General features: G+C 37.9%; 3 protein-coding genes across 3 annotated transcripts in view; 2 read left to right on the plus strand and 1 right to left on the minus strand.

The window, feature by feature from the left end:
• Nucleotides 1-8,416, plus strand: part of PolE1 (DNA polymerase epsilon catalytic subunit 1) — a 34,638-nt gene extending 26,222 nt beyond the window's left edge. The window contains exons 27-34 of the mRNA XM_022067430.2: nucleotides 412-496; nucleotides 1,031-1,234; nucleotides 1,709-1,858; nucleotides 2,595-2,863; nucleotides 3,359-3,503; nucleotides 3,933-4,144; nucleotides 6,455-6,587; nucleotides 7,222-8,416. Coding sequence (XP_021923122.2) covers nucleotides 412-496; nucleotides 1,031-1,234; nucleotides 1,709-1,858; nucleotides 2,595-2,863; nucleotides 3,359-3,503; nucleotides 3,933-4,144; nucleotides 6,455-6,587; nucleotides 7,222-7,404 — 1,381 coding nt within the window. The 3' untranslated portion in view covers nucleotides 7,405-8,416. The remainder of the gene's footprint in view (nucleotides 1-411; nucleotides 497-1,030; nucleotides 1,235-1,708; nucleotides 1,859-2,594; nucleotides 2,864-3,358; nucleotides 3,504-3,932; nucleotides 4,145-6,454; nucleotides 6,588-7,221) is intronic.
• A 1,364-nt stretch (nucleotides 8,417-9,780) lies between these two features.
• Nucleotides 9,781-12,694, minus strand: ATPsynCF6 (ATP synthase, coupling factor 6). The gene is made up of 4 exons (XM_022067434.2): nucleotides 12,535-12,694; nucleotides 11,987-12,139; nucleotides 10,502-10,638; nucleotides 9,781-9,997 (listed from the first exon to the last, which is right to left on the minus strand). Exons 1-4 carry the CDS (start codon nucleotides 12,585-12,587, stop codon nucleotides 9,963-9,965), a joined length of 378 nt encoding a protein of 125 aa, XP_021923126.1. The 5' UTR covers nucleotides 12,588-12,694; the 3' UTR covers nucleotides 9,781-9,962.
• A 155-nt stretch (nucleotides 12,695-12,849) lies between these two features.
• Nucleotides 12,850-24,053, plus strand: part of pnt (ETS transcription factor pointed) — a 331,267-nt gene continuing 320,063 nt past the window's right edge. The window contains exon 1 of the mRNA XM_022067402.2: nucleotides 12,850-13,016. The gene's annotated coding sequence lies outside the window, so the exon portion shown is untranslated. The remainder of the gene's footprint in view (nucleotides 13,017-24,053) is intronic.

Raw genomic sequence — 24,053 nt, forward strand, 5'->3', positions numbered from 1 at the left:
GAAATCGCGTATACAACAAATACCAATCTACATCACAGTTTTCACAAAGTCTAGTTTTATGTTTCTCCTCTGTCACTTTGTATTCAATGGAATTTACAAGTGAATGTAATTTTTATTCTTCTGTCATCTAACTACATATTGTTCTTTCTGGAAGTCCATATTTTTTCAAGTGTTTTTATACTGTAAACTCAGACAGTCAATTTGATGAAGTTCCTAAGAAGAGGTAATTTAACTTCTGATATAATTTGATCGGTACTATGGAAATTGAGCATTATGTAAGAGAAAGCCTTACATTGAGGAACACTAACAGAGAACAGGGCATTTCATTTTATATGATAAAGCAATTTAATGCAACCAAATATTCGTGTTTCTTATAATTATAATTTAATGATGATTTACATTTTTTTATAGATGGTTGAGGTCACCCAGTGCACTGTTGTATGACCCTGCTCTTAGAAGAACTCTGCACAATCTAATGAAGAAATTATTCATGCAGGTTGGTAATTGGTCTGTCTCAAAGCTATTTCTTCGATTTTTTTAAAAACGTTTTTAAACAGAAATGTAAGTCTTTTAATTATTTCATTGATCTGTTGAAATTTACAAGTAGTTCATTTTCCTGTCTGAGTCTGAATGAATAGCAATTTTTGGTGCTTATTTCTGCTGCAAGACTGCAGGACAAGGTGAAAATTAATAATAAATATTAATAATTTTATATCATTTCAAAATTAGAAAACCATGTTGTTTAAAACTACCTGTTCTATGTATTTTGATGTGAAATGTTTAATGAAATATAATGGAAAGTTTATATGACCATCTATTCCTAGACTTCTTTTTTAGTAACACATTAGTTCAGCACAAACTGGATAAGATGGAAGAAGCTAAAGTAATTTGTATGTGCAACAAATTAAAATTGATACTGTAGAAGATTGCACGTTTACAAAAGATGCATTTTGGAAACTACATGTACTCCATTGGAGTATACTTTTCCACTCTTGTTTGTTTGTGAATCATGTGGTTTCTGTTTTCACAGCTTGTTGCAGAGTTCAAGAGGTTGGGGTCTGTCATTGTTTATGCTAACTTTAACAAGATAATTGTTTGCACTAAGAAGCGCACCATCGAGGACGCAATTGGCTACATTGAATTTGTGGTACAGAATATCCGCAACAAAGAACTCTTCCATGGTATTGACATCTCGTATCAGCAGTGTTGGGAATATCTCATGTGGCTGGATCCAGTAAGTAGATAGTACTTGACATTTAACATTTAATCTTGTAAGGGCAGGTCCATATGCCTTTTTTACAGGCACACTTTTTCCACCGTGAATATCTTCAGGTTATATACCTATGTTGGCCCAGGACAGGGACCAGTGGAGGGCTTTGGTTAACTGAGTGATGAACCTTCGGGTTCCGTAAGCCATCTAGTTAGTTATATACCTATGATTGACCCATGCTGTAGTGATAAGTACTTCACCAATACATGAATTTTCTGTTGTTGTTGTGTGTTTTGTTGTTGTTGTCAGTTTTTAGAGTGGAGTCATCTTTCTTTTGGATAAGTTATTGGTGATTGTAATGTATTTAAGGTATTATGTGCTGCACAGCGTGAACTTCATTGTGGGGGTTGTACCTTGCCAAGTACTCTGTTTCTGTGCGAATTTAAATGTGTACATTCAGCTTTTTCATGAATTATATGTTTATGTTTTTGCATGAAGTCAAACCATGGTGGGGTGCAGGGTAAGCTGCCAGCTGGTCTCACTGACGTGGGTGTTGAGCAAGGCAGTAACATTCACAGGACGGAAGCAGAGGAAGAAGAAAATGAACAGGGAAACAATGATGACATGTGCAGTGAGGAGGAAGATGAGGTAAATCAACATTATTATGAATCTAAGGCAGGGGTTCTTAACCCATTAGCTGCATACTGCCCTGTGATGTATTTTGTACAGCCTTCTCACCTTTGTTCAAAAAATGTTGTCACGCTGCATGTTGAAAAATAGTAACTTGATATAAGTCATGTTGTTATTGTCATCAGTATTTTGTTGTGAGCAGCTGTTTAGCTTAGTGAAAAATGTCATGGCATACTTTGAAACTCAGCCATAGGGTATTGATATGAGAATATTTTCCCACAAGCATCATTTGCTTTGATTGGTGGCAAGGATGTTGGATGTATGGATTAGTGTCATTTATACAATGTAAATTAAAAGGAGAACCTCGACTTCAAAATATATAGAACTAGGTAGGTGCGTGCGAGAATGGCAGCAATGGTAACAGAAATGTAGCAGTTACTTCCTTTTGAAATATTTTAATGTCAATTCACTACTGTATGGACTTGCAAATATTTGAGATACACCACTTGCAGATGTTTATTTTCCCATAAATTACTGAATCATGTTTGTTGCTCATTTCTTTTACTGAATTTTTCTTCCTTCCTGTAGGCCATATTTTTATTGGAAATACAAGTTAAAAACTTTTCAAAATGGATAAGATATATACTAAAAACCATCATAGTTTGGTCATAAACTTTACTATTAGTTTATGTGGTTATTTGTTTCATTGTAGTTCTTTTCATTGAATTGTGTGTGTGTGTGTGTGCTATTTTAGCCAGCTATATTGATGAACTGGAATGTGTTGGAGCATCTGCGTAATATAGGTAGAAGTCGTGAATACTTCAGTGCTGTAATTGCTGGTTACATAAGTGCTATCTACCAACACCTGCAACATGTTGAACAGCCACAGACACCTGTGAGACGCCGTCGACTTGGCAGTCAGAGCCAAATATTGTCCCAGCCTCTTGGTATTGGGCGCTTTGCAACAACTGCTGAGTTTGCAAAACAACTTATTACTGGAGAGATGGCTCAGAAGTTATACTGGTGAGTGGAAAGATGTATTTTTGAAGTGTACTCTGCCTTTCCCTCCAGTAGAAAATCCCAAGGTTCCTATTGGGTAGTTATGATGATTGTGAAATATCTCTGGATGAAAGTCAAAATTGTTGGTGTTAGTGGAACTTGGTTAGGATAGTTGAACAGAAAATGTTATACCAGAAGTATTTAAAAGAATGTAAATGTCATCTCTACTCACATGTATTCAGTCATGTACTTTACCTCTCCCAATTTCTGGGTTAAATAAGTGTAATTTTGATGTCTTGAAGACAATGTTGCATCATTATTCAGATGTATGGAAAATGTCTGTGCTATGACCCATGAAAGAGAGAAAGGTGTTAGCAATACTAAATTTCACTTTGTGTTTGTTGGTTTAGCCTGATTTTTATTGGTTTAGTATTCCATTTAAATAACAGTTTTGAACTAAACCATCCTGTTATATGTATCTGTAATATGTGATATATATTGCATGTTCGTATTCTGCAGGATTACTCAAACCATACATGAGAAGGCCCTGAAACAGGCAAAGAACCCCAATAAGGAGCAAAGTGAAGATGAACTCCCTTGGGTGGAAGGTTCACATATGGCTCTAGAAAAGGTGTCCCTTGGATTTGTCAAGACTGTATGTAAGGTATAGTAATTGAGTAGCTTTTACTTTGACCATCACATATTTTGTTTCATTGGCATAACCAGGGATTTATTCTTGTTTATTTTCTCTTAAAAGACAAGTTTCTGCATATCGGTAGGTATTGTTGTTTAAAAATGTTATGGATGTGGTAGACTGTAAATTCTTTACGCAGTGTGGCTTTTGATCCTTTGGTATTAAGATTTTCTTTTCAACTCTACAGTTACATAGTATTTATGATTTTTATGATACTGAGTATGGAAAGTCTGGTGAACTGACCACCAGAGAAAACTAGAAATTCTCAAGAACTTTACTTTCTTGTGACTTGTCCACACAAAGCCTGTTTTTAGTATGGAACATAACAGTCAACTTAGAACTTGAGGGCCATTAAGTTTAGATATCCTTCATTTCATTTTTCCATTAATATTTATGCAGGTGTTGTCATTGGACTCGAGTGTGCAAGATGAGGTAACAAAGATTCAGCGAAACATGCTACGACTTATTCATGTTGGGGACTTCAGTGATGAGGCTGTGTGGCATGATCCTTGTGTTTCTTTCGTATTACCTGAAGTAATCTGCAAGGCCTGCAACCACTGTCGAGACATAGACCTCTGCAAGGACAGTTATAGAAGGGTGGAAAATGACAGGTGAGGTGGTGGTTAATATTATGGAATACAGGTAACCCTCAATTTGTGCCGATTCAGAATAACGCCGATTTTGAAACCAGCAAGTCAAAAAGTGAAGAAGAAAAAATTTTACTATTATTTATAATGTTTTACAATATATCTCGTACTGATTCTTATACTAAATCTTAATTCTTACATCGCTGATTTTGAATAAAAATTATAAATACAGTCATCTCTGCAATTACGTGTGTTTCATTAACGCAGATTTTCTCCAGTGAGATCAATGAATCGGTAAAAGCTGTTTGTGAAATGCAAACTTTTGCATATACGAGTTTGCTCTTATGCAGTTTCATTCCTGGTGCTTTAAACTTCCAAAGGACTAATTTAATCTCTGCGGAGGTGCCGGGGTTACTTTTACTACGTGATTTTCTGTAGGTCGGCGTCTTACATGAATGCAACTATCGCATAACAGCAGAGATGACTGTATACATCATTCACATGAAAGAATCGCAGTCAATCGCGGGGACCAACGAATTACCGATTGTAAGTGTATAAAATATATTTTTTAAATTCCCTTTATTTATTTATTTACGTTATTTCAGAGCTTTAAATGTAATGCCATTATATTACTCGTCAATGTTTGGGTGCTGGGAACGCATGTCATTGACTTCCCATTGATTTACATTATAAAAAGAGTTTCAATTTATGCCGGTTTGTCCAGGAACGCATCCCGGGCGTAAATCGAGGGCTACCTGTACTGATAGAAGGGAGTTTAATCAGATTAAAGTAACATAAGTAGTAAAAATACAGATGAGAAAGACTATACATTACTCATGAACATGTTTTTGCAGCTTATTAGAGGGGGGGAAACCATTAAACTACTAACAATAAGGACTGAAGGTAACAAAAATACATGAAAAATGTTAAGACAGTCTTTCTACATCAACTGTCAGTCTTTTACAAGTTAATATTTTTGTATGAAACAACTGTAGAACAGTACACATACAAAAGAAATAGGCCATATGTGGTCAGTAAATGAGTATTTATTGTACAGTATTTTAGTGACCATAATTAAGAAGATAGTTTATCTTTGTTTATATTAAATGGATGGGTAAGAAGGCAGCAGTCACACAGAATAAAGCTAAGAGAGATGCAGGTCGGAGGATAACATGGAAATCAAAAAATTGTACAAAACACGAGTGGTAACTACTTAACATTGAAGCACTGTGTGTGGTGATGCTTTACCCATAAGTGACATTTAAATTACATATGACAAATAGGCTATTAAAATATATTTAAGAACTTGCATGAATTTGATGATAGCAATAACAGATTAGTTTATAATTTTGCTAGGTATATGATCAGGTCTGTACCAGAATGCACAACAAACTATTCAACAATGTTATTTAAATAAAATGGCCATGGACACAGTTCTAGTATATTAGCTAATTGGTTACATAGTTAAGCCAATAAAGTACCTGTTTTGGCTTCAGGTTTTATCCATCTAGTAATTCTGTTTAATGGTTGTCCAGGTCTTCGTTTTCTGATGGGTCACTAATGCAGAAATTATTTTGAATGTCTAATTTTAGTGTTTTGTGTGGGCGTTAAACTCGGTATCTTTCATGTCACTCTAAGGGAAGACTATGGATTGAAAGTGTCTGAGAACAAAGTGCTGATGAGAATGTTCGGATCTGGGAGGGAAGAAGTATCAGTAAAGTGGAGAAGATTGCATAATAATAAGCTTCATAATTTATACTCTTAAAAAAATATTTAAATATTGACATTAATAATGATGGAATGGGTAGCATGTATGGGAGAGATTAGAAATGCATACGTAATTTTAGTCAGGTAACTGTAAGTGAATATATCACATGGGAGACCAGATGTAGGCATTAATTGTAAGGATATTGGAATGGGGCTTGTATAAACTGTGTCAGAATGTGGACTGTATTTGTCTGACCCAGGATAGTGACCAGTGGTGGGATCTAGTGAACATGATGATCCTTTGAGTTCCATAAGCGACAAGATATTTCTTAAACAGATAATTATTTTGGACATATCCATTGCCTTAAGTATCCTCAAACACAGCATTTCCATCATCAGGTAATGGGAGAAAGGTTTCTCCTACTTAGTTAGATCCCTAGGGTGACAAAATACAAACATTCTGTTGCACAAGAAGGGGCATTTTGGTGGTGGTGCATGTATTTTAATTTTAGATAAAACAGTTTAGTATGAGAACATCATCACTCTTATGAAAACCATGCTGTTTTCACTGTCTGGTGTTTACTCAATTCAGTTCAATTCTAGTGACCAGTTTCCTTGATTTTTCAGTCCTGTTTGGCACTGCCCTCTCTGCCGGACCAGTTACGATAACAGTGAAATAGAATATCTCCTACTAGACATAATGCACAGGAAAGCTATGGCTTACACACTGCAGGATCTGCAATGTAAGAAATGTCTGCAGGTGAGCTTAAATGTAAATAATAATTATATAGTAGCCATACAGTTAGATCAAAGATATAATGAACACCAACTGTATGCCTTGATAATGTTTGATACTTATTACTAAAGCCAGTAATTTTTAACAGTCACTGCTTTTTAGTAACTAAAATATATTGTCCACAGTAAGAAGTTTTCCCATATTATGTTGGTTCAGATCACCCACTCACAGAAATTTTCATTGCTAGACAATTCCTCCATAACAGTGATGGTCATGAATTTCTGTCAGCAAATAACTTATTACAAATGGCCTGTACAGTGAAGAGATGAGCCATTGATATCAGGAACTGTTTGCATCTTGGCACATGTTGAATCATTCAGCATGAAACAAAGAGGGATCATTTAAATGGTGATTATTAACAAAATTTGTAAATTGTATTTCCCTTTTAAACTTTTTCTTACATCTCAGCTTCAGATATATAAGTCACAGATTTATTGTTAATTATCGGTAAATAAATCGGAAGAGAATATTAATAAAAAAAATGACCACACACGTGTGTGCACACATGCACAAACAACTTAGGGAAAACTTTTTCCTCCCCAAAAAGTCAAGATTAAATCAGATTCCATTACATATACTTATATATTTTTTTTCTTAGATTAAACTGGAGAATATGTCAGAGTACTGCAACTGTGCAGGAGAGTTCCAGACACTTTTATCGAGAAATGACTTGGCAGTCCACCTCAAGACATTCCGTGGAATTGCACAGCATTTCAAGATGCCATTGCTTCTGGAGACAGTTGAATTCAACATACAGATGAATCCAGGTTTAATTTCATAGTACGTACTGAGAACACACACAGTGTTAATTATTAAATTAAGAATGTGCATCTCTTAGTACAAAAGGGATTCTCCTTAGTAGAGTCCCTTGTACTTTTTTCAGGAGACTTTGGATGAGAAAACATTAGTGCAATTCCTGCTGCTACATGAGTGTCCTCCAGAAGTTACTTTCCCCTCAATTTTTACAGTATGATTTCTAACATCCAATTATAATTGGATTCAAAATAGTGAAGGTGGCATGAAAGGTATCCTCTTGCTTTTAAATTTCAATATCATCATTAAAGATAGCTGTTGATAATGAGGAATTTACATCATAGGAAGCTTGTAAAATAATAAGAGTGCCATTATATCTTTTGTGATCCGTTTAATAGCACCATCCTGCTTGATTTTGGAGTTGTGGTGCAAAGCCTGCTCCGCACACATGGCTTGGTCATGAAATACATACAATGCAGTGTATAGTGTAACATATTTTTGTTATGATTAGTTAATGTTGATAGAAGGACTCAAAATACTAAACTGATTTTTGTTTCATGGGTCATTGAGTCCTACACATATCAGTCGGTACTGAATGGACTGAACTTTCATCCATTGTGTTGTTTTTTAATATTTCTATGTTCAGATGGCAGGTTTCTACCTGATCTGTAGTCATTTTCTTCAGTTAAGCACATTGACACTCAAGCTTGTTGGGACTTCACATATTCCACTTTTTCCTAGGTCTGCCTCAGTCTCATCCTTTTGGTTTATACTGTAGAATCTGTTTGAATGTCTCGTCACCTGTCATTCTATCCATATGGTTTATCCATCTTTGTGTTCATGGATTTTATGTGGTACTGGATTTTAATTTCTTTTCTTGTTTTAGTTTTCCATCCTCTAATCCTATCAAAAAGTCATATAGAAATTAGCATAAGCCTAGCAGGAAGGTTCCAAGGAATAAAGTTTGTGATAATCTTCTTTGTAGCCCATTTGTAATTACGTATTAATAAATTTGCATTAAACTGTGCCATAAATACATATGACACTGTTTTGTAATCCAAAATTTTTACTTTTTCATATTATTTCAGCTTCAGCATGCATTTATATGTAGTGGGATATGAAAATTAACTGTTAGTAGTCTTCCTTACATCTGCCCATCCAAAATCTCCTGTACATTATTTCTAAAGATATTGGAAATCTTTACAAAAATGACTTGTAGTGTTAATACAAACATTTTAGTGTTTTAAGATATAGTAGACTAGCCTCTAATTATAATAACCATGCTACATAATGTATCATTATCCGCTTAAACCAACCAAAAAGTCCCTATAATTTTGTAGGATTTGAGGTATTCATAGCGGTGAGTCTGAAGACAGCTGTTTTCTGAGTTGTTCTACCATACTGATGGTGCAGTAACCCAGAAGACAGCCATCTTTAACATAATGTTCCTGACTAAGGAACACTTCGGTATTTGAAAATGGTTTATGAGACCAGATGCAAAGAGAATGAGACATGTACGTATCAGCCACCCATAGAAGTTTACTGCGACAGAGCACAGAATTGGTTTCAATCATCTTTAGCCAGTTATGGTACCTATGAAAAACCTGCTTTTGGCTGTCATGAGGGTCACTTGTGGGTCTCATGAAAATAGATTTAACTGTAGTGAGAAACAGGATTTATCATTTGTTGAAGTCATCATGGAGTGAAATATGTCTATCACAACAGCTGAGACAGGAAATTACTGCTGTAGGGTGAGGGTCGTGGATCGCAAAATAAAATCTATGCCTGGAAATTCACTTGTGATTCAAGGTGTTAAGTAGTCCCAAGAAACAGTAATGAAAAAACAAGGCCAAGCAACGCAAACACTTTGTAGGATTTGAGGTTTTCACAACAGTGAGTCTGAAGATTGCTGCCTTCTGGATTATTGTGCCGTGTAGTCTCATAGATTCATCACCCTGATGACAGAGGCAGTATGACCTCTGAAACATTGGTGGAAATCTACCAGACTACATGGTGCAATAATCCAGAAGACAGCAATCTTCAAAACAAACACTTTACCCAGTGGTTCCAATTGACTTTTGTCTAGTCATGAGTTCTTATTCCAGGTAGGTATATATATATATAGAGGCTGCTCAGAGTATCCAGCCTGAAGGTTCATCACTTTGTTCACAAAAGTCTGCCACCAGACTATCATGTTCCTCCCTCAAAGTGAGAGACTAAGTTTCACTGTGTAAAGTAAATGAACTGCCGAGGTTTGGTTCCAGGAAGGGGCAGTAGGAGTTTTCTATTTACCTTTGTGTTGAGAAAGGCTTCAAGACCCACAAAGCTTCTGATTAATGCATAACAGTGATTCTTTACCTGGTAATAGAGAGCTGAAGTATAAAACTGACCACTCATTTCCATCTATTGTGAAGATTATGAACATGTGGAACTTTATTTACACCTTCATGGCAATGTACATTTAGATATAAAGATAACTATGACCTCTTGGTATGGATATTACATTTTATTAGAAATTAACTGTTATTTATACATATTAAAGCACAATGATAACTATTCAACGGAAAAACACACAACCATATCTAATTACTTTTCCAGATTAATAGGATCGATTTCCGGTTCTGAAACAGACAGAGAGAAGACTGTTAGGTTTCAATACAGACTATGACCTCTCACAATATTAAAAGTAACACTTGCTATCATCGAAAACCCTGTTTTTACCTTCTTTCATAGAAACACATAATATGAACTGCATGCGTGGATAAAGCTTTCGAGGAATGCAATAAAACATTAGATACTACAAATATAATTATAGTGTGTAATGGTCCTTATCTTGCACATATTAAATGACACTTCCTGTTATTATTGTGGGTAATACACTTGTTAACAGAAGTGAATGCTTCTCTTGTAATTTATGTTCCACACTTGGAGAAAGTGATCATGCCTCGCAAATATAATAGCAGAACTTTTTCCCCCTTAAAAAACAGTGTAAACTGTTTGGGAAATAAACCAGAAACTAAGTTAAGATAATGTTGCAATTAATCCCTTACATAATACTTGCATATTGTGATTCTGAATTATTTCTGTTGTAAATAATGTAGAGTATTAAATTTTCCCATATTCACCTTTAAACTGAAAGGTGGGAAACTGTGTCATGTTAACACCTTCACCTCCACCATACTGTTTTGCCACCTTTTCTAATTCTGCAGCCAGCTCTCGTTCAGTTTCAGGTGTTGGCTCAACAAGCTTTCCTCCTGCAGCACTAAAATAACAGAATATTAGCCTAAAATTGAACTGCTTCAGTGACATAAAGATTTTATTTTTGGACTTTGTTACCTGCCACTCATATGAAGAAATGTCACTCACTCACTCTATGGTGCAGGATATTCTTTGAAAAGTCAATTGCATACTTGGCTTTTCAGAGAATAGCCCACTTTCTTTATGGAACCTGAAGGTTCATTGCCGTGTTCACAAAAGCCCGCCACCAAACTCTGTCCTGAGCTAGTTGCATCCAGTTGGCTTCATTGATTCCTATCTCCCTAAGGTCCATCTTTAACACTATCTCCCAATGACAGCTTGGTCTTACCAGCAATCCTTGTAAATACCCCTCCCCTCCCCCCATGTATGGTGCATGTCCCACCACCTATCCTTGATTTAACCACCCCAACAATATGAGATGATGAATACAGGCCATGAAGCATATCCTTATGCAATTTTCTCCATGATCAATCTTCCTTACTTTTAGGTCCAAATATCCTCAAAACAATGTTCACAACAAAGACCCTCAATCTATTTTCCTGCCTCAAAGTGAGAGACAGTTTTGCATATGAAGACATGTATAAATAGAAACCTGTGAAAATAAAATAACAATGAAGAAACAGAAACCACCATACTTGATATTCCTAGTGGACAACTAAATATCTTGTCTCCTTTTCCATCCCTTTTACCTCCTTTATGTTTGCAGGTATATGGGTGGATAAACTCCATGCAAGAAATGCAACAAGTTAACTCAGTAATAATTTGACACTGCAAAAGGAAATACTCTGCAACCACCTTACAATCCCTCTGCATGAGCATCATATAATGAGAAGGGAGGTATAGCTCCATACATACTTTACCTCAACATTTAATGGAGGTGAACTGTCAACTTATACTTCATCAGAGGAGCCTAGGTGAGTAACAGAATTGTTTGGATCGTGTGACAAAAAGAAAAATCCTGGCCCTATTATAAATTTAATCCCAGTTGTCTGGCCAGTAACCGATCACTGTGGTGTTGTCCTGGAATAGCTAGTACTTAAAAGAAGTCAGTGGACATCCAGAAAATTCCCCCTGTACTGCATAATCTGTGCCATTTGAAAGAATTACTGGTGTGGCAACAAGTGACGTAATACATAAGACATTGCCTGTTCATTCATATGAAAGCAATGAAACAGCTAGTCTGAAAATGTTGGTGAATGTAATGTTCACTGAACACCCACATATACTGTAAATGATATTCTGGTGTGAAAGCTTCACCTTTACAGGTAACTTGTATTGAGGGGGTTGTACATTTCTTGTATTACAACATGCACAAGACTTTGCTTCTTTAATGTAGATGTAGCTTCATTTACCTGCTTTTCTTGGCATATTCACGGATCTTATCAATAAAGAGTTGCTGAATTGGATCTGTTGCTTTTTGTAGGACTGGAGCACATATTCCTATATTGCGCCTCAGGATAACACGAATTTGTTTCCCATTTGTTAGAAGATGAGAAACCAGCATCCTAAAATGCGTCAAATTATATTTGTAATGGTCATTACATTTTCTCAAGGGTACATTCTTAACCTCAGTTAAGAAAATGCAGTGATTAAAAATCTGGTTATTTTATGCCAACATTAAAATTATTAACATGTAGCTAAATGTATAAATTCGTAGTAGTTAACAATTAGGCGCATCTCTTGAGTATAAACGTCTATTCCATCAATATACAATTCCGTCTGCTAAACATTAATTCATGCCTTTAAAACCAATTTGCAATTCTATCAATAAATATCTAATCTAATAATCAGATGTTAATAGCTTAAATGACATCACTAGACCCTAAAACGTTCATCGCTATATTATACGCAAGAAGTGCAAAAAAGATTACTTATAACCATTATTTTATATAGTTTTCACCTTGCAGTTTTGTCGTTCAGTACCCTGCTAAAACCAATATGGCGGAAGAACATTGGAAATACGTTCTACAAATCATACCTATTTTTATTTAAAACTTGTTCTAAATTATCAAATTAAATATAGCTGTAAGACAATAATTACACTGTTCTAAATAACACCTAAAACTATGATCCAAACGTATGTAACATGAGTAACAATTATGTTCAGCTTGACCTATCATTAAACTAACTCCATTCATACGTCACAAAAAGCATGGGATAAACTGACCAATCATATGCCATGTTTTCATTCATTCATTGAGTTTCGGCAGCCATAATCTTAGGGCTTTATGTTGTGAACATTACTATCCAGAGCGTGTGTGTGAGTGTTGTGGGTTTGCTGTCGTTCCGTTCGTAAAAGTATTAAAAGTTGTGCATATACATAGTTGGAACAACAAAAGTGAGAACAAGGTTTACTTGACTTTTAAAATACAATTTGGCGTGGTGAGTACCGAGAACCAAAGTATATAATTACGCTGTAAATATGTTTTTGTAACAGAGTGTATTGGTGGGAGGGCAATTCCAATTCGAATTATTTCCTGATTTTATGTTATGGGTAGTGGATGGGAGTGCACATAACTTTGCAGAGATGACAAACGGTAATTACAAGTTGTGCAATATATTAAAATATGTTTACACGTGACGACATAATGAGCAACATCAAAGGCACTACATCTAAGTTTTCGTTTCATAATAAGGCGGTAGGTAGTGTTCGCGTAACTGAATTTTTCCAATTGGTGACGCATGCACTACAATATATCGATCTTGAGCACGTGCTTGTCAAATTGGAAAGACAAAGGTTGGGGGGGGGAGGTTCTAATTTAATGAAGTTCTTTCATTTTAAATGCTTGAAACTTGCGCTTTGGGGGGGGGGGGTGTTAATGTTTGTGCTTATATTATTTTGGGAATCTGCGACGGCTACAGATTTCTGAGCCGGCTCCGACTCATCGTTATCTCATGCTGAAGTCAAGAAAGAGTGGAGCTATACCTCCACCACGTCATATGGGTTTATGAATGTGGCTGTATTTCATTGAAGTCGAACACACGTTGAAGGGTAATTAATCATCATGATACACTCATTGTAACTTTATCGCCAATATCGGGAGCCAATCGCGAAAAGAGAACTACGGGAAACAGACATATCAACCTGTTGGAAGAATAATTGATTGAAACACATCAACATGAAGAATGCGCGTTTTAAATTACATGAATGTAGAATACGACCAAAATACTCGACTCTTGATAATGATAAATAATAAATGAGTACGTTACAAGTATATATGAAGTACGTACATATGATAATACCAAAAAAGTAACGTCGAGATTAGAAACAGGAAACCTAAAATAGATAAGATTTTATGTGTGTCGATAAATCGCTTTTAGCAGTAGATATCCATATTAAGAAGACGCAGTTATATTACATATTTAGATAATTTGTATGCGGGTAAATATACAGAATGTGACTGACGCTCATGTGAAAGTAATAAAATAAGACCAACATGGAAGTATAAGAGACTTGTAAGACAGGTAATGTGCTAAACCGAATGCCGATGAGTAGTAAACAACTGAAAATCCATCGTAGATGGCACTAGGGCCGATACATACCGTGATTCCTGAACTTTAAAGTACTATGCCGCCGTGGGAACCTGAAATCTAACAGTTGGTTCAACCTGATCAAAAATGTTGTTCGCACTAACCCTAAAGACTGGTAAACAGCGGACCAATAACGGACTTCCATTCTTCGAGGTTTTCATCTTAATATTATTTGCCTATGTGAACTTTCAGAGTGTGGCGTAAGTCTTTTGATAAAACTTTTGCCATTTTCATTGTCCTGTCCACACACGGTGTGGGTTCATTCATTTTCATACATTTTAAGGGCTTGAATGAACCTTTACGTGAATCTTCTTAAATGTTTATAAAACCATAGCATGTACGATACTTACACAGGCAAGTAATTTATTACAAGAAACTATTATAACACACTATGTTTTTATCCGAAATATGATTTACAAAGTTACGACCTAAAACATTTACTTGGTATCAGGTGTGACCAAAATCAAACGATAATTTGTATAACCGCCGGTTGGTCAACAGTACAGCTTTAAGATTAATCTGTGTAGTGGTATTAATTAACATTGGTACAATTTCAGTGCAACATACGAGTATGAAGATAACTGTCTTCCGGGATGTTGCGCTGTGTAATCTGGTAGAAGTTTACGGACGTTTCAGAGGTGGTTGCTGCCTCCAATATCAGAGCGATGACAATGGAGGAAGTAATCTCTGAAACGTCTGTAAACTTATATCAGATTACACAGCGCAACATCCCGGAAGACAATAGTTTCCAAGCGTTATGTCCTTTGCACTAGAGGTTATAAATAACCTTTCTAACTATAGGACTCTCTTTCTTTTTCCGAAGACACCGTGCTACAGAGTCGACGAACCGCTGATAGAAATTATGGCTATGCTTTCGCGCATACTTCCTTGTGCTATGAATCCGAACGGAGATTATTTATCAGGCATATAATTGTTTTTAAAATAGGTCTATGTATAATCATATACTTTAATTTTGCGATGTATAATTTGAAAACCACAAGTTTACACTATGGCCGCTGGATTACGATCGAAATAAGAACATTTTGCTTGAGCTCTCATGCATAGAGATGGTGTCCCATTCATGCTCTAGGCCCATGCATTGCACTTAAATATATAAACATAAAAAATGTGAATGTAAACTGTAACACCAAGAATTGCTGTAGCTCGATAGATGTAAGGATCACTCAAAAGTTTGGTCTCGTAGTAAATAAATCCACTGGATTATAAATTATGCAAGTTTCATCAGTGAAGATGGTAAGAACTGAACGGGTTGCCACTGGGGTAATGTGTTTGACCATTTTAAAGATCTAGAAATTTCTTATGATTTTTGGAACCCCAACATTCATTACCGTATTCAGAAGATTCTGCCACCCAACGCCTGCCTTAGTCAGATGAATCAACTCCACATCCTCGCATAGTTTTTTTATTATTTTACTTTAGAGTTATTGTGTGCATTTCTCGTCTCTCCTATGCGCTTCGAAGGTTCCCAGCCCGAATCGGAGAATTGTTTTTTTAACTCGTGTAGTGTATTTTAATTTTGAGATTTGCGGCCTTCAAGTACAGATGAGAGTTCATGTTGTGGCCTTCTGGGTTATGACACCGTGCAATCTCGTAAGTGGTCACCACCGTTTCTGAGGAACATGCTGCCCTTATATTCTCGTTAGAAGTGAAGGTGAAGGCAGTCTGTTGGTAACAATAGTCAGATTTAAGGATCTTATGACGGCGAGTATGAAGATGACTGTCCTCTGGGATGTTGCACCATATAATCTCGTAGAAATTGACCAACGTCTCAGACAGAAGACAGTCATCTTCACGTAGAAGACGAAACCACAGTCTGAAGTACGTCTTGTTAAGCCATCACTTGTATTGGGGGTACACGTAACAAAAGAGTTTTATCTCCCGGAGTGACCCCAGATTTTGTTTGGACCACTTTTTTTTTGCCGGCATACACATTCACCCATCCATCAATTAATTCTTCTTTTCTTTCACTTTGTCCTTTCAGTTGTGTTCGCTCATTTCCTCATTCATTCATCATTCTGAATAATTACCAAGATTACGAATTATCAGCTCTGAGTAGTTGGCCGTGCTTGATACATCCAGTACAATAGTTTTCTCGATTCATTTCCCGGTATTAATTATCAGCAAAGGAGACAAAAATAAGTTAAGCGAAGGTGAATTTACTCGTGATTGAAAGTTTTAATGCGCGTTAAGTGGATGAACATCTCTGTAATCTGCTTACACAGAAGGAACCGAATAGAACATTCATAAATTTTTCTCTGCTACTGTAATTAAATGGCAATGTTTTCTGAAGAGAAATTACCATTCCGTACTGTTCTTGGTCTTATAATCCAAACGCTGCTCGTACTAAAAACACTAGTCTCTAGTGATGATGGTATGATGTGATTTATTTGTTGTGTATCCGGGACAGCTCAGTCAGTATAGTGACTAGCTACGGGCTGGACGACCGGGGTTCGATCCCCGACGGGGCCGAGGATCTTTCCTCTAGCCTCTGCGTCCAGACCGGCTCTGGGGCCCACCCAGCCTCCTCTACAATGGGTACCGGGGTCCTTTCCCGGGAATAAAGCCGGCCGGGGCGTGATGCTGACCACTCACCCCCATATAGTGCTGAGGTCAAGAAAGAGAGGAGCTATACCTCCACTCACCCCAAACCCCTACATGGCGTATAGTGGGACAAACTTTACTTACTTTATACTGTAGTATGTAATATTAGCTTATTCCAGGGAAATTTCGAAATATATATAGCTGTGATGAATAAATTAACTGCAGATGTTTTGTTGTGATTAATATTAATTTGACATTACTCTGGTAGACAGCTGCTATTCTTGCTTTAGTGAATCATTCATGTAAAACAGACTTACAGAGGTCAGTTCTTCAAATCAAATATGGGGAAAAGGTCGTTTGTGACTCTGACCGCACGATTTTTCATACAATACTCGATGCTTGCACTGTTAATGGCCTCTGTTTTACTTACACTGATAATATTTGGAAAAAAGAAAATTAAGTCCAATGAAATACTGGCTATTAGTTAAAGTGTGTGTGTTACTGAACGATTGGTGCGCATTCACGATTCCTGAAGTATTTTCGGAGCTACGATAAAGCTTGCCATTGAAACAAACTGTGTAAATCTGAGTTTTGAAATCTCAATTCTATAACGTTTATAAGGTTTATAAACCGGCAGAGCTCAGTCAGTAATGTGAATGATTGTCACTTGACGACAGATTCTTCTATTCACCACCGCGTTCAGAAGGGCTGTTGAGCCCACAAATTAAAAAAAAAATCCGTAAGTTAAAGCATCTATAACGTGAAGCTGTTTGTTCATCTCCGTTTACGTCCAGGTTAAAAGGGCTTGGACCTTCGCCTCTTTTAGAGAGTTGATTTGTCGTTCTCAGCTGATTTTTTTAAAAAAAGTCTTATACGTGAGAATACCTTAGCGCCTCTGCATGTGTTCGTAGGGTTACTAATCCACGAACAATGAAAGGTGTAAAATTATTGATGACGGGGATGTCGCCGATCACGCAAAGGAACACATAAGGGCTTTACGGATTCGCGTAATAATATTGTCTCGTGTGTCTCAGGTTCGTAATCCAAGGAGTCCAAAAATAAGATTTAAAATAGTGTGTAACAGCAGACTTGTGACAGTTGGGGTGCGGGGACAAGCAGTGAAAACTGTTCCTGTTTTCTCTTAGGACCTTGTAATGTAAGATTATGTTTCAAAATAACATCGAGTTTACTGCCTGTTACGATCTTCATTTCCACTTTCGTGTTAGGAACAAAGTGACTGTTATTAAGGCAACGTACGTGTACGTAAAGCTGTATGGGGGTTTCAGAATTCTAGCGCCATGCATTCCTATGCTTGGCTTTAGTCAAATTTACTCTTCGTCCGCTTTACCACAAGGTAATTTCTCGAATTCCAACACAAAACAGGATGTCCTGCTGAACCGATGTGAACGTGGTGAAGACAGAAGCCCCCATGTCGTGAATCAGACTTGGTCGTGCAGTCTGTAGCCAGTGGTGCTTGATTTATTTATTTATTTATTTAAATATACTTTGTCAGCCATTGCGTCAGAAAGTCATGAAGAATCCCATTCAGAATAGGCGGTATTTGATCGACATTAACCGGAGAATGAAAGTTGAGATTTCAGGTTTTCACGGCTGCGAGCATGAAGATGGCTGTCTTCTGGAATATTGCGTCGTGTTATCTGGTGGACGTTCACCGACATTTCAGAGGTTCTTACTATCTCCATCCATCATCGCCTTGAGGCCTTAATGATGGAGACGAGCATCTCCAAAATACCTGTAAACTTCTGCGAGATTACACGACGCAACATCTCAGAAGACAGTCATCTTCTTACTGATATGTTGTTTGCATGTCTCAGAAGATTCTCATGTTTCTTATCTGTTGGTTGTGAACGTATTGTTGTTTAATGAAGGCTTGTGCAAGTATGGAAGGTCAGCATCTGAACCCCATCAGAATAACTGCAGTATCAGGCTACAGAGACAGACAATCCTCTGTTACCAGTTGTGGAATGCTGTAGGTTTGTTTTCTCGCGATTCTCTCCAACCCGCGGTCTCTTTAAAATACGCCGAGCCGGCTCGAACTGCGTGTGAAGATTCTGACCTGTTAGACCGTGGTACTTCTGTGGGTCTGTACGCTACCTCCACATGTATTGCTGTTGCTGCAATGCGGAGAGCCTGAGACTGTCTGTGGAAGTGGGCCGCTAACGGGCCCACTGTTTATTCCTCCAGATAAGACAGCATGAGTGAATCCGAGGACAGCCAAAGGACCCAGAGAAACACCTGTCCTATTACGACGTAAGTCCAACGTGGACTGAACTGGGCGCGAACCCGGGCGTTCGCTATGAGAAGCCCGCTGCTAACCTCCTGAGCTATGGCACAGCCTTGTTTGAAGAGCCCAATTTTTGAAAGTGTCTCAGTTCCCTCGAGTACGTTATATGCGAAGTGTAGACCCATAATTTTCCGACCTGCAGTCCTCAAAGAGCAGTTTTTTCTCTTTGAGATGGGGTCAGTAATAACCAGTTTCTAATAATAACAGCAGTAGGTACCAGCAGAATCATGTTGGCCCACGTATAGGTTTCAAGTTTTAATAATGCAAATGGGAGTCCATGAAAGTGTCGTGAAAGGGAACGAGTGTGGCCTAATTTAATGATACACTACCCCAGAATTTGCCTGAAGTGGCTGAATAAAACCATAAACCCTATCAAGATAGTCGTCTCCGAGCGGAGATTTGAACCCTGGACCTCGACCGAGACGGTCGGTTACATGTTTTCAACCTGTGGACCTACATTTCTAACAGTGTACCAGTTGAACAGCTAATTTACAACACAAGGATGATGATTATTATTGTTATATTGACCCTCGCTAAATCAATGTGAATGGACCGTGATACGTGTGATTTTCTTCTTCTTCTCCTCCTTCCCGTCGTCTATAATTTGCGTAAGGCAATCGGCTCAGTCCGCAGGAGTGACGTCGTGGCAGATTGCAAAATTTGTTACTGGCCCCGCAGTTGCTGTAAAGTAACCCAGTTCGCTATCAGAGTTGTTTCAAAATGCAGACCTGCAATTAATGACTTAAATACTTCGAAGACACAAAGTACATAATTTTTTAAATTCGATGGAAGATTTTTGTTTATAAATTTTGAAAAGACTGCGGAGGAAATCGTATTTGATCCACGAATTTAGGAAACACGTGCATGTTTAGTTTCAGAACACTCCATTCAACAACAGACCACTGTAAATATGCTAGTCATGAAGCTACATATTAAGTGTTACAACATGCCCCACTAGCGGGGCAGTATGTCCACAAAGTATACGTGATTAATATACCAAAGGAGTTCTAGTTTAATCGCTAAATACTACCGAGAACAAATGAAATCTGAAATTTGTTGTAATGTGCACCGGCTTTCCCTTGGTCTGTGTTGAATTGTGGAAAAGCTTTATTTTGCATATCTTAAGATGGAACCCACACACGCCAAATCGAGCGGCATAAAAGACGCTTCGAGTGTTTAATCGCAACACGAAAACTTGCACATTCTGCATCTGACAGACTTGAATCTTATTCAGTTATGCGAACTCCACTCACTCCCTGTGATACATGTAAGTAGGCTGTTGAAGCGGTTAGTTATCTCTGTTTGCAGAGGATTAAAACAAGATTTAATTGATGTTGTAAGCATCATGTAAAGTAAAGGGAGATGGCCTTTATCCTCCTAGCCGACCCTTATTCAACCTACGCAGTTTTTCTTTCGTGGGAACATGCATTTATTCTCAAATGCCCTTTTGTTGAGAGCAAATCTTCATCTCACCATTTATAAGGAACGATTTTCTTATTATTTTGTTGCACATCCAGATTTATTTCAGTCGTGCGTTTTTCGTAGAAGAAGCGTGGTTATGTATTCATGATCTCTGACAGAAGTTTGAGGTCTCTGTTTCGAGACCGACAATCCTGATGAATCTTCGTCTTCTGTGGAACCCTAAGGTTCATTTTAATATTCACCTGAGTCCACCACTGGTTCCTGTTCTGACCCAGATAAATCCCTTCCACATTGTCACAGTCTACTTTTGAGATCCGTTTTACTATTATCCTCGCTTCTGTGCTTAGGTCTCCGAAATGATATCTTTTGGTTTCGCTCGTCTGCTCCACGATTAGTTCACGTTGTCGTGAATTTTCAACCAAAAAATGTTATCAAGAATAGCTCAAACCGAACGTCACGGCCAAGTGGTTAGGACATCTGCATCACGTTCGGGATGTCCCGGATTCAGATCTTCACGAGTAGATCGGTATCCTGACTGAGGTTTTTCATTTACCTCATATCCTCCAGGAAAACTCTGTGACATTGGGCCAACCTCAAATTAGGCCATGATCGTTTGCTTACTTTCCATCCTTTTTAATTTATTGCTCAGTAATTATCCCATCGTTCGACGCTTTAGTCTGGTTTACTGATAGCTAGACCTATGTGAAGTGACTAGCTTCGGGCTCTCTTTGTGCGAGAAACACGAATAAGTGAAAGCGATCGAAGTGCGAAGCTGACCATTTCACCCAATTCAGACTGCTGTCGACGTCTTCAGTGCGTCGAGTTTTGGGCATTTCTCTGTATCCCGTGCACCATTTAATACACCGGTGCTTGGGCACAATGCAACTTTATCTCTTATGAAAAAGGCTGAATTACTTCGCAGGGGCGTTATAGAGTTTTTTTAGTATGTCTATAAATTGTTTTTCAAATGTAGAGTGTCCCACGAAACCCTAAAGAAACCACCTACTGGCATGCGATGATCTTGCGCTGCGTTGACTAACTCATTTCCAGGTAGTTCGCTCGCCGCTGCTGCAGCACGCTGCGTGTCTGGTTTTACGTTAAGTGGGACACGCTGTAGTTGTCTGACATGAGAACACAATGAAGGTGTTTGGATTACAGTCTCGATAATTGTGAGGTCTGTCGGGTCAAGATGAGGTTCTGTTATGATACAGGAGGGGAAGCAAATACCTTAGTCGTGCGTGATATTTGTTGTGGGGCAGATAAGACACGAGTAACAATATGGGTGGCTGTGATAATAAACGTTCTTGCACCAAAGGACAGAGGATGTAATTGGCCAGTAGCACCGGAGGCCTGTAGGAGGAAGCCTTACATGCTCTCACTGCATCACACGTTTAGAGACGCGAATGTTTTCTTATGCGTTTTGAGGTTGTCACTGGTGATAAGGGCCCAGAAGATGAAGACGGCGTCTTTCTCCGAAACGTTGGTATCAACCTACTGCTTTACGCGACGTCATCTGTAGTTGTTTCTTCGACCTCGCAGGCGGTAGATTGAGATTTTCTAGCATCAGTCATCTTCATGCGCTGACAAACACTATACCAGATTACAGGTATGAAACAGACAGACCCTTACTCTGTTGTTGTGTGAAGTGGGGAGTGTTTGCCTTTGTCGTATGGAGTCTCCACTTTATTATTATACCGTCTGTCTGTTGTTGTTATTGTGCGTCAACAATCACTCGTACAACTTGTTGAATGTCCCCCCCCCCCTCCCCGTGTCTATAAATTAGTGATGAGTAAGACAGTGGCTGCTTTTCTCCGCCTGGCCTAAGAATGCGTTGCTGTCGAAGCTGCTGGAACATGCATCTGACTATCAAGTGCATATCAACTGTCTTTCAGACTGCAGTAAAATTATTCTGCCGAGAATAAGGTTAGAATTTAAACGTGTTTTTTTTTCTCTGTGAGGGTCACCAGTGGGTCACAGAACCATGTCGTGTGTTGGAGGCTCAGTCTTCGTGGAGTGAAATTATTTATTTCTGATACCACAGCTGTGGGCGCCACAGAATTGACACGGTTTATCCAGTAAGAGGCCAAAATAACTTTGTAACAACGTAAGGTGAGGCTTCGGAGATACTACAGCTATTTTTGCAGTACGTCCCGAATGGATCTTCTTCAAGATTGCTAAAGAGGCTAGGATTCATGGACGGGAGATATAACAACTGACAATCGCAAGGCCTCTGCCTACACTTGGCAACATAGAAAACGCTATCGAACTCCATGCACCGAAAGAGAATCGAACCCACAATCCTTTTCTTTTGTAGAGACCTTGAAACTTGGTTCGGTTAAAATGGTCAGTTCTGGAATTTGTGATGGGTAGAGTTTTATTTTGACACTTCAGTTTCTCGAGAATGGAGAGCTGATTCAAGATTAATAAATCACTTTTTGAGCATTAATCACAGCATTTGTGACTGGAATACGATGGTAGGCACGTCTGATTTTTAAAGCTGGTTTTAATTTTTGTATGATTTGTTATTTTTGCCTAATTGCTTCCTCAACAAAAACAATATCAAGACACGATGGGAGGGGAATGCTAGTCCGGGACGAGCGGGAAAGCATGGCAGCACAGGTGTCGTCGTGTACAATATTTTGCAGTAAACGTATTATCATTCAGAATAATATAAATCGAGCAACTGAAAGCGCAGTTACGTAAAGCCAAGAAAAATACATAAATAAAAGATTTAGAACGAAATTTAAATGTTGCTGTTACGGTCTTGTTTGTTTGTGCAGACGAGACACGAGTTGCTGAATTTATGTTCCATGTTCGATGCGTAATCCAAGTTTCACAGAGTACTACAGACAAGTCTAGTATTCTTCATCTGGACGTCTCTTGGCTTGTCAGTCGGTTGTCGGTTGCTTTTAAAAATTACAATTGTGCTGTCGGATCTGGCCGAAATCTCCTTTGACACTATTGTCAGTCGGCGGGAGCGTGTTTGATCGAAGAATCTATATGAATGATAACGCACAATATAGTAGAATCCTGTTTATCCTGGGGCGGATTAACCGGGTTTTATCAGGTTTAAACGAAAATTAAAAATTAATTTAGAAAATCTGCTGTAAAAGTTAGCATGTTCAAAAATACAGGAATAAATACAACAAAGGCATTTTATTTGACGTATTAACATAAATCAATTATTGCTAAGACCTTAAGTTTACTGCAATAGAACTTTTTCCTTTCCTTTGGAATATTCTTTTTAAATGTTGTATGTACTGTATTCAATTTTATAATGACAAATTCTTACTGTTATTAGTAAATATTTAAACATTTCAGTAGTAGTGTACTTTTGTAGATATACTTACGTGCATCTTTGTCTTTCATTTGTGCGGATGAACCAGGATTTCTGTCACCCAAGAAAATTTGTTTCCCAGCCAACCCGGACAATTGGGTCTTCCCTTGCAAGTTCATTTGAAAAACCGAATAACGCCGTGAAATGCGTATTTACGGGAGCCTCTGATTTCTGGCCTCTGTAAATCATTGTCTTTGAAATTCGGGTGAGAAATGAACGTCCGTGGTGCCTTATTGTCTTAAGAAACACTCAAGGCTGAAAT

Source organism: Zootermopsis nevadensis, unplaced genomic scaffold (assembly GCF_977971745.1).
Source record: "Zootermopsis nevadensis isolate Lab colony 2312 unplaced genomic scaffold, Znev_1.0 Znev_ptg000029l, whole genome shotgun sequence".
Lineage (NCBI taxonomy): Eukaryota > Metazoa > Arthropoda > Insecta > Blattodea > Termopsidae > Zootermopsis > Zootermopsis nevadensis.

Coding starts and splice junctions, on each gene's coding strand:
- ATPsynCF6 (XM_022067434.2), bottom strand. CDS start 12,587: ATGTTCTTCCGCCATATTGGTTTTAGCAGGGTACTGAACGACAAAACT. Junction 12,140..12,534: donor CTGAACGACAAAACTGCAAG/GTGAAAACTATA, acceptor GACGCATTTTAG/GATGCTGGTTTCTCATCTTC. Junction 10,639..11,986: donor GAATATGCCAAGAAAAGCAG/GTAAATGAAGCT, acceptor CTGTTATTTTAG/TGCTGCAGGAGGAAAGCTTG.